General features: G+C 47.3%; 1 protein-coding gene across 1 annotated transcript; it reads right to left on the bottom strand.

The window, feature by feature from the left end:
- Positions 1-333: 333 nt before the first annotated feature.
- On the bottom strand, positions 334-1,488 carry LOC148924237 (uncharacterized). The gene is made up of 2 exons (XM_089059022.1): positions 1,107-1,488; positions 334-956 (listed from the first exon to the last, which is right to left on the bottom strand). The coding sequence occupies exons 1-2, from the start codon at positions 1,486-1,488 to the stop codon at positions 334-336; spliced, it is 1,005 nt and encodes a 334-aa protein (XP_088915148.1).
- Between the last annotated feature and the right edge of the window lie 8,413 nt (positions 1,489-9,901).

Below are 9,901 nucleotides of genomic sequence, written 5' to 3'. Positions count from 1 at the left end.
ACAATGATCGAGTATGTGGGCGACGTTACACAAGCCATGACTCTCTGCACAAAGATTGGATGGAATTTGAGTCCAAGAAATACCTCTTCCAGGAAGCTCCAGCTGATGGTGTCATATGTCTTTCATAGATCGATCTTTACCGTGCAACGATCGTATTGCCGCATGAGCTCCGTTGCTAAGTGGATATTATCCATGATACTCCTTCCCGAAACAAAGGCTGATTGAGCTTGATTAACAAGCTTTGGCAAGAGTTGCTCCATTCTCTTGGAGATGATTTTGGTTATTGCCTTGTAGACAACATTACAACATGCAATTGGCCGGAAGTCTCCGACTTTAGGGTTGTTGTTGGTCTTTGGGATAAGGCAAATGATGGTTGTGTTGAGACTTTTTTAGGAGTTGCCCTGTGTGGAAGAACTCCCTTATAGCCTCCACGAAATCAGCTCCAACAAAATCCCAGTTCTTCTTGAAGAATGTCGAGGAGAACCCGTCAGGTCCCGGGGCCTTGCCTTCGTCAATTTTGAAGAGTGCGTCTTTTATCGCCTGAGCTGAGACCTCTCGGATCAGCCCTTCCATCTTTTCTTCACTCAAAAGAGGGCCATTTTGTAGGACTTCCCGACTGGTCGCCTGAGAAGCTTTCTCCGTCCCGAAGAGACTCTTATAAAAGCTCACAAACACCTCAATAATGTCATCTTGGTCGTCCATTATTGAACCGTCGTCCCTACAAAGAAAGGAAATGGTATTTCTAGTATTGTTAGTCTTAACCATAGAGTGGAAAAAGGCAGTATTCTTATCACTGTGGATGAGATTTCTTTTCCCCGTTTTTTGGCTAAAGAACTTTGTTTCTGATGTGGCAAGCTGTTCAGCTTTTTGCTCGAGGCCCCTAAGCTGCTCCCGGAGGACCTGGTTCTCCGTGTCTTGATCAATAGCAAGTTTTGCAACTTCCAAATCCTTGGCCGCTTATTTTGCTCGCTTGGGTATCATGCTATAGTGCTTGAAGTTGAACTCTCGAAGGTCCTGCTTGAATGCCTTAAATATCTGGAAAAGAGTGTATTGCTTTGACCCGACAACTGGTGTCCTCCAATTTTCCTCAAGTAGTGGCTTGAAACCTGCATGGGTCATCCAATAATTGAAGAATTTGAAGGGTTTAGGATAGGATTTAACATCACCGAAAATATTTGATTTTTCCGGTGAGTGATCGGTTTGGAATCCCGCAGGCATGAACGTTGTTTCCACCATGTAGCCTGCATCCATCCATTCCTGGTTGACCATTGTCCGGTCGATTTTACTGGACACATTCCCATTTGTCCATGTGAAGCGGCATCCCGAGGCTGGGGTGTCTTGTAGTCCTAGTCTCGTGCAAGCTCTAAGAGGGCCATCCATTTCTTTATTATCTGGTTTTCTCTTGCCACGCCGTTCACCCACGTGCATGACTGCATTAAAGTCGTCACTCACAATGTAGGGAACCCCCTGCATACCAAAGTTCACCATCGAGTCCCATAGACCCTAGCGGGTACCGGGTGAATGAAGGCCATACACAAGAGAAAAAAGAAAGGAGTTTCTAGAACGAATGCACCTGATATGAGAATGAATGGCTTGTTCCTCAATTTTGTTCACGTCCAAGTCAACCGTTTGCGGGTTCCAAAGGAGAAGCATACGGCAGGCTTTATCGCGATCTGAGGCCATGACATAGACGAATTTCCACGCTACCTAGCCATAAACAAGGCTATGAAATCCCCTTTTTCATTAATCTTGAGCTTTGTCTCGATGAGACCCATAACATCTACTCTATTGGACCTTATAAAGTCCGCCACAACAGGTTGTCTGCATGGTTGTTGTAGGCCCCTGACGTTCTATGTCGTAATAATAATTGAGGAATGCAGGCTCTTGATCTTGACACGTCTTGGCGACGGTGATCAGCGGCAATGTCTCGCGAGGGGTTCATCATATCAATATCACTAGAAATGGACAAGCTTTCGGTCGCTCCAAGTCCTCGACTTCTTGACCGAGTAACATCCCTAACTTTTTCTCCATTCTTGTCCCTACTCTTGGATCATCCGCGGCTTGTGGTTCTAGTTAGGTCCTTGGATTTTGATCTTCGAGCACCGGTATCCTTCGGGGGACGGCCTGACCCAGCCATAGCCGTGTCTTGAACTCCATTCACGCTCGCCTTTCTTCCCTTACGCCCCGAGTTGGCCTCAAGGAGTGGAGGGAATGCAGTAGGGTCCATACCCTTGTTTTCGAGACCTCTAGGTTGGTTATGGCTTGGATCATTTGTTATGGTGACGGTGGCAAGGGGGACGACTTCAAGGTCAGGCTCTTCAAGCTCCGAGTCCTCCACACGAACATCATCGGGTAAGTTGGGCGGAGCCACATTTGCATTGGCTTGATACGCTGCGCCATTAGTCATAGTGGCATTTTTTATTGCATTCATGTATGCTTCGCCTCTGATATCAATAGGATAGCTGACCGCATTGCCTTGATGGTCTACGGGTGTGTTCCTTTCCTAAGCCGGGACAGCGGGGGTCCCCGTATCCTGTTCGGCAGGCTCTTCGTTTTCGAGACCTTCGAACTTATTTGAAGTCTCAACATCGGATGTTGCAATTTTTTGCGTAGCACCTTTTCCTTTAATTTTCCCTGCTGGCATCCAAGACCTCGTGTTGGTGTTCGTGCTAAAGTTATTTCGTTGTTCTGCATTTCAAGATTGGCTGCGACCTCTAGAGTTGCCCCTTCCTTTGCGAGGGTCAGGGCCGCGGGATGGCTCGCGCGCGGTAGCACCATGGGGGGAGCTCGGTTCAGCTTTGCCCTGCAGATCCTCTCATTCTCTCTTTCCTCCAGTCCGGGGCACCCCTCACCAAAATCCCGAAAGCATGGCACGTTCGGCAGTACTTTGGGAGGTGCGCATACACGATCTCCTGCACGAAAGTGCTTCCGTCCGACATGTTGATCTCCACTCCCTTGCGTGTCTCTTCGAGGATATTGACAATGATTTGTACTCTAGGACCATCAAGAGTAAATTTAAGGATTGTATCCTCATCCATCATGACTGGTGTGCCTGCTGCGGTCGCAATCTTTTCGATGGCCGTTCTGCTCCATAAGGTTAAAGGGAGGTCAAGGATTCTGATCCACACCGGGATGTCGACCTTTAATTTTTTGTTGAAGTCGAAGTCCTCCGTAGCTAGTTCAATGATCAGCGGAATCCCAAAGATGGCCTGGGGGCCAAGGTTCGGCACTTGTTCCATATCCTTAGCGTAACGGAAGCTAAAGATCATCCACCCCTTCCTGTGAAACGCCACTTTTACCGGGACTTTCCATCTATTAATCATGGCGAAGACGGCTTCTTTTCCAGGGAATCTACCTGCGAACATTCCGCAAAGGGAGGTACCCCAACCTTTGCTAATAGGCATGAGGTCCTCGTTAGTAATAGTAATGGACTTAGAGTTAGTCGTGATATCTTCATCACTAATGTGGATGCGGATAAATGGTTCTGCCATTTGTTTCACGGCTTGTTTTGAGGCTATCCATGCATTATTCCGCTCCGCTTCAAGCTTTGCCTCAATCTCCCCTCTAAGTTCATCGTCCGTCTTGTCATAAACATCTCCATGCTCACCATGGACGCGAACGGGAATGTTGAATTTCTTGCAGAGTGCTCCAATATTTGGGGCTTTGCCATCAATCGCCACAAGTTGGCTTAGGAGTCGTTGGCGGATAGTGGCTTTGCTTCTTTTCCTCTCGCGCTCTACTTCTTTGTTCTTGTTTCGCACCTTATCCCAAGGCATTTCCGAAATATTTAGCATGTGGTCGCTCTGATTTTCCGGAGGATTGTTGATAGAGGTGAGCACTTCAGTCCGTGGCTCAATCGGGGTCGACGATCCAAGGCCGTCCTTTGCCGTCGAACCAATCTCCATTTGGTAGATAACTTCACACGAATCTAGCCTACAAAAGACAAGTTAGGAAATAAAGAATAAACAAAGGAGGACAGAGCAACCTGAGGTGAAGGATTGGCCCAGCAGCTGCGTCTTCGTCAATGGCAGTGCACACTCCTTCGTCTCTCCTCCAATAGGAGAGTGCTCAAAAAAAACCAAGCGAGAGGCTAAGACAAAGATTTGTTTCACTATAAATTCAAGTGACCCAGATGAGAAGGGCAACGACCCAGTTCGGCCCAGATTTTTCCAGCCCAGATTCGAACCCCCCAGGTCCAGCTCCAAAGCCCAAAACTCGAAAGAGGATTAGACCCGGATCAAGCCCAAGATCGGGCCCAAACCCGAAGCCCAACTCTGACCACTTGAACCGGCCCAAAGACCACCAAGCCCAAACCCCAAGAAGGCCCAGACCCGAATTAAATTAATGACTCAGCCCAGACCCGATGCCCAAACCCGGCAAACCAGACCTGACTCAGGAAAACGCGCCAACTCACCAACCCCCACTATCGCCCAAATTCAAATTTAAATTCTAGGAAATAGAGAGCAATTAAAGCGGTTTATTGGGACTTTAAAATAAATTAGTTCCAATGTAGTGACTGTTGGGATGGCGCAAAGGAGACTCTTCGTCAACCGGAGCAGCAATACAACTTCCAACAAGACAACACCGGAAAGAAAAAGGTTTCCGGCAAGAGTACTGCCGGAAAACACGAAAAGGCCGCGAAGATCCAACCCGGAGCGCGCTGGAATGTAGCTCCGAGGCTTCCTTCCTCAACTCCGACCTTCTCATGCCTTTGAAGACTTGAATCTCGCCCTGCACAGCAATGAAACGCAAGAACACAAAGCAAAAAGCACACTACCCAACTCACACTTAAGATTAAAATAGAGAAAGGGAAAGGGAAACTTAAGCTTTGGAGACGAAAAGAAACTATAAGAAGAGCTGGACTTTTCGAAAATCAACCAAGTCCCCAATCTCCACACAATAGCCGCCCTTTTTTAATCTGAGCAACACGTCCGAAATACGCGAGCTCTTTAAGGAAGCGTTGAAACTATGGTGGAAGGGACGGCTTCAAATCTGGAAGTTCAAAAACTTTACCGATGAATAGACCACCACCGTGATGGGTAGAGCGTCAGGACAGTCACCGAAGACAAACCGATTCCACCGTCTCGTCCGACTGGTAGCTCGTCGGAAACGGGGGCTTTGAGCAGCAGCGGCTTCTCCCGCACCTAGCTGGGAGGAGAAGAGGCCCTTGAGGCCTGCATGGCCGTGAACACGCCAGAGAGGCTTCTATGCCTCTAGCGGTTGAAGAAGAACAGCCGCAACAAGCAAGAAGAATGATGGAGGGGCGGCGAAATGAAAAAACTAGGATAAGGGTAGCTGGGGATTCTAGAGAGAAGTTAGAGAAATTTCTTTCTAGAGAGAGAGATCTCAACCGCACCTTTAAAAACTAAAGTATGGGTAAACAATATTTATAGTCCCATAGACCCACCCCGAAGGGCCCCTTACTCCAGAAACCCTAATCGGTACAGGCCCACTAAGGAAGCCCTTGTCGTAGGATTTTTTTGGGAGTCATGTTTCGACTGTAACCGACGGGACACACACACACGCACACACCCCAGGGGCCCCCTCCGTCATCGTTCTACGGGATTTCAACCACCGCGTTGTTAGAGTTTGTATACTAGAAATCACGTTTCGAGTGATTGAATACTGTAAAACTCTTATTTTATTTTCCAATAAATAAAACAGATTATTTTTTGTCATAATGTTGTTATGTTTTACATTTAATGGATGTTAATGCATGTTTAAATGTATAAGTTAACTTAACAAAGTCTAAGTCTTTGTTTTAGTAGACCGGTTGTGGGCGTCGTCCACTTTAAGGTAATACAGTCAGTTCTAAACAAAGAAAAAGATGAATTTCACAACCTAGATGGAATTTGACTACCCATCGAGAAAGGTTGCAATGTCAGTCCGCATATTTCTAAGCCTTACTGAAATAAGATGACATTGGTGTGGTATAGCACTGAACGGATCTAACAGCAAGACTTGCCTTAGGCTATCTACTGAAAGGCGAGGTCTTGATAAATATTTATTTCTTAATCAATGTAGGTTAGCATTGAGCATACGGTATTGATTATGCACTGCTTTGACTTATCAAATGGTGCGGGTTTTTCGTAACCCAATTATCCTGATATATTGGGCAGTGGTGATCGATATCTAGCGGTGCTAGGATTGCTATTATATTGAATCGTGCGCGAGCTGAGTCTCGTTTGATAATGTCCTCAAGAGGAGCGCGAAACGAGGTTTTATTATTCGGAACCTAGCTAGTTGGAGTGTGATTACTCTATGAATAATAAATAAGTGTTTCATGCTAAGTCCACTCTTGGAATTAATAAGAAGTTAATTAATTAAGTCAATAGCAGACATTAATTAATTAATGGACATTTTAATCTTAAGCACGGGAAATGAAAGTTAAACGGAAACCCGGATTACTTGTAATTTCGGATTTGGATGGGGAGAGTTCAATATTACTTCTGTAGTGGCTGCTCGTAATATTCCAATTATAACTTATATTAAATTGTAGGTTCAATTTAATTAGTAAAAAGTAAATTGGATGAGCCCATATCCAAAGCCTTCCATAGATCCCTGTCTGGGCCCAAAAGGAACTTAATATAAATAGGAGAATAAAGGAGACAGAAATAACACAATTTTATTTGCTAAAATTTTCGAAAATTTCAGCTGTCATAAGCTGTAGGAATTTTCGAATTCCTCTCCTATTCCAAAAAGGATTTCTTCTGTCTTCTTTATTTAAGTCCTAGTATTCTAGTAAGATCAACCCACACTGATATTGGGATACAGTTCGGGAACCAGAGAGAAGATTTGTGGTCTAGTACTCAAAGCATCACGTGGAGAAGTCGCTAGCCATCTTCAATTCTTTGGAGAATTAACAAGGTATTTTTTTGCTCCGTAGAAAAGCATGTTTTAGGTTTCAATATTCTTAAAGCATGATTGATTCAAGTTATGAGCATGATACATGTGATAATTACGCGAATAGCTTTTGTCTAAATAATCTGCTAAATAGATCTGATTATTATGTGATTGTTATTTATGCACCCGCTTCCGCTGCCGGTTCCATCACGCGTGCCCTTACTCGTATGGGAAGTCCTACCCCTTCCGGCTTGGACCTACTCATTTGAGGTATTTTTTGCGGGATTACGCTCGGGCCTTAGACCACACATGGCCTGGATCTCGCACCACAAGGGCACGAGCGATGAGCCGAGACGCTCATTACGTCTTCCTAGGCATCCCGGCAAACACCGATGAATCGGCGGGAATGTACTCCGGAAACCCCCTCCGGCCTGGGTATGACGGAGACCTCCCCGCATACCACGCTCGTTTGAGAAGTTTTACCCCTCCGGCTTATCCCTGCTTATTTGAGGTATTTTTGTTGGGTTAGGCTCGGGCCTAGACCGCATGGGCCTGGCTCTCGCACCACGAGGGTGCGAGCGAGGAAACGGACAGCTCAGGACATCTCGGCACAAGACCGAGGCCGAACCACAAGGTCTCGGCACGGCCACACCACGAGGGCACGATCGTCGCCGAAGGGCACGGGGCCAGACGGTGAAGCAAATGCACGAGGCATGATTCCGGGCCGAGGCCCGTTAGGCACCGGGCCCGAAGGCCCGATGGAGACGCCGAAGGGCTCGGAGGCCCGAAGGGAAGCACATGCACGAGGCACGATTCCGAGCTGAGGCCCGTTAGACACCGGCCCCGAAGGCCCGATGGGAGACACTGTGGGCCCGAAGGCCCGCGGGGGTGGCCCGAGGCCACACGGGCCCGAAGGCTCGAGAGGGATGCAGACCCGGAGGCCCGCGAGAGACGGCACGATGGCCGAGGACCGAAGCCACAAGGGCTACGAAGCACCCCTGCTGCCATAGGCAGGGGAGAGGACCTCATGGAAAATAAAATCCACAAGTTGCGCCTCCCAGGGGTCAAACATGCGACCTCCAGGATTATGGAGCGGTAAGTCAGCGCCCTTTGCCAATAGACCAAGGGGCTTCCTTCAAAACTAAAGTATGGGTAAACAATATTTATAGTCGCAAGGACCCACCCCGAAAGGCCCCTTACTCCAGAAACCCTAATCGCCACATGCCCACTAAGGTAGCCCATGTCGTAGGATTTTTTGGGAGTCACGTTTCGTCTTAACCGACGGGACATACACACACGCACACACCCCAGGGACCCCCTCCGGCATCGCTCTACGGGGTTTTAATCACCGCGTGCCCTTACTCATATGGGAAGTCCTACCCCTCTGGCTTGGACCTACTCATTTGAGGTATTTTTGCGGGATTATGCTTGGGCCTAGACCACACAGGGCCTGGCTCTCGCACCACAAGGGCACGAGCGAGGAGCCGAGACGCTCGGCACGTCTGCCAAGGCATCCCGGCAACCGCCGATAAATCGACGGGAAAGTACTCCCGAAACCCCCTCCGGCCTGGGTATGACGGAGACCTCCCCGCATACCACGCTCGTTTGAGAAGTTTTACCTCTCCGGCTTGTCCCTACTCATTTGAGGTATTTTTGTTGGGTTATGCTCGGGCCTAGACCGCATGGGCCTGGCTCTCGCACCACGAGGGTGCGAGCGAGGAAATAGACAGCGCGGGACATCTCGGCACGTGACCGAAGCTGAGCCACAAGGGCTCGGCACGGCCTCACCACGAGGGCACGACCATCGCCGAAGGGCACGAGGCCCAACGGTGAAGCACATGCACGGGGCATGGTTCCGGGCTGAGGCCCGTTAAGGCACCAGGCCCGGAGGTCCGATGGAACGCCGAAGGGACGGGCCTTCGGGCCCGAGAGAGACGCGGGCCCGAAGGCCGGCGAGAGACGCGAGCCCGAAGGCCGGGGAGCAACATACCCATACGCGCATGGACGGAATAGGTAGCACCTCCATGGAAAATTAATTCCACAAAGTTGTCTCCATTGAGAACCACTGACCTCATGGACGAATAAGGAGGTGGCGCCCTTTGCCAGTACACCAAGGGGGCTCCTTTGTTCAGAATTTTGTTGTTATTGGGAAAGTTGTCATTTAAAATGTGCTCGTCACTCTTGTGATATGTGTAGCCGATTATAGTGCAAACACTCGCGTAAGTCACACATCAATACAACTTTGGTTTTCCTTTCCATTCAATTTCTCGTTCTTCGATTCTCACATTTGTGGAAGCTATATCCCCGTCCCAAACTATTTCCTCTATGTTTTAAAATGTGGAAGCTATATCCTCGTCCCAAACTATTTGCATCATATTTCGTGTGTGTGATTATATCGGAAGTTCATAAATAACAAGTGATATCTTTTTCTTGCATATTTTTCGATCACAAATAATAGAAGCTATTTGTAAGCAGTGAAGGCAGCGGGAGAATTCGCATCACAGATTCACGAGAAGAAGTATTAAAAACTAAGAATAACTGGCTGGGTAGTTCTGGTGAATTTTGAGAGCATCTTTTGTATTTATCCACCATTGTTATTCTCTTAATCATTATTATACTCTCTCTCTATTCCATAGTACTCCCTCCGTCCTGGCTAAGATGACACATTGCTTAGCCGGCACGGGAATTTAGGATTTATTGGTTAAAGTGTTTAATTGGAGAGAGAGAAGGTGGGTGTAGGTATTAAAGTAGAGAGATGAAGATAGATGAATATTTTAATAGGAGTGAGAAAAAGTGGTTGAGTGTATTAATTGGAGAGAGAAAGTTACCAAAAAAGGAAATGTGTCATCTTAGTTGGGACAAACTAAAAAGGAAAACGTGTCATCTTAAGCGGGACGGAGGGAGTAGTTGAAACATTTTTTTCGGCACGGAAATTAAGAAAAATTGTATTAAGTGAATTAAGTAAACGAAAAATAAAGTAGGAAATGAAAAAAAGTAAGAGAAGAAAGAATAAAGTAAGGGAAAAGAAATAATATACTCCCTCCGTCCCAGAGTATTA

The sequence above is a fragment of the Salvia hispanica genome, chromosome 5 (assembly GCF_029641045.1).
Source record: "Salvia hispanica isolate PSC_SH4W2 chromosome 5, Shi_PSC_v1, whole genome shotgun sequence".
NCBI classification, from domain to species: domain Eukaryota; kingdom Viridiplantae; phylum Streptophyta; class Magnoliopsida; order Lamiales; family Lamiaceae; genus Salvia; species Salvia hispanica.
Note: the sequence above shows the minus strand (reverse complement) of the source record. Positions and strands in the feature narration are given on the sequence as shown.

What these genes read in the sequence shown, in the direction of transcription:
- LOC148924237 (XM_089059022.1), bottom strand. Translation starts at nt 1,488, where the DNA reads ATGGTGAACTTTGGTATGCAGGGGGTTCCCTACATTGTGAGTGACGAC. An exon ending in TTATTGGATGACCCATGCAG is followed by an intron (nt 957 to 1,106) that starts GTTTCAAGCCAC and finishes GAGCAAAATAAG; the next exon opens with CGGCCAAGGATTTGGAAGTT.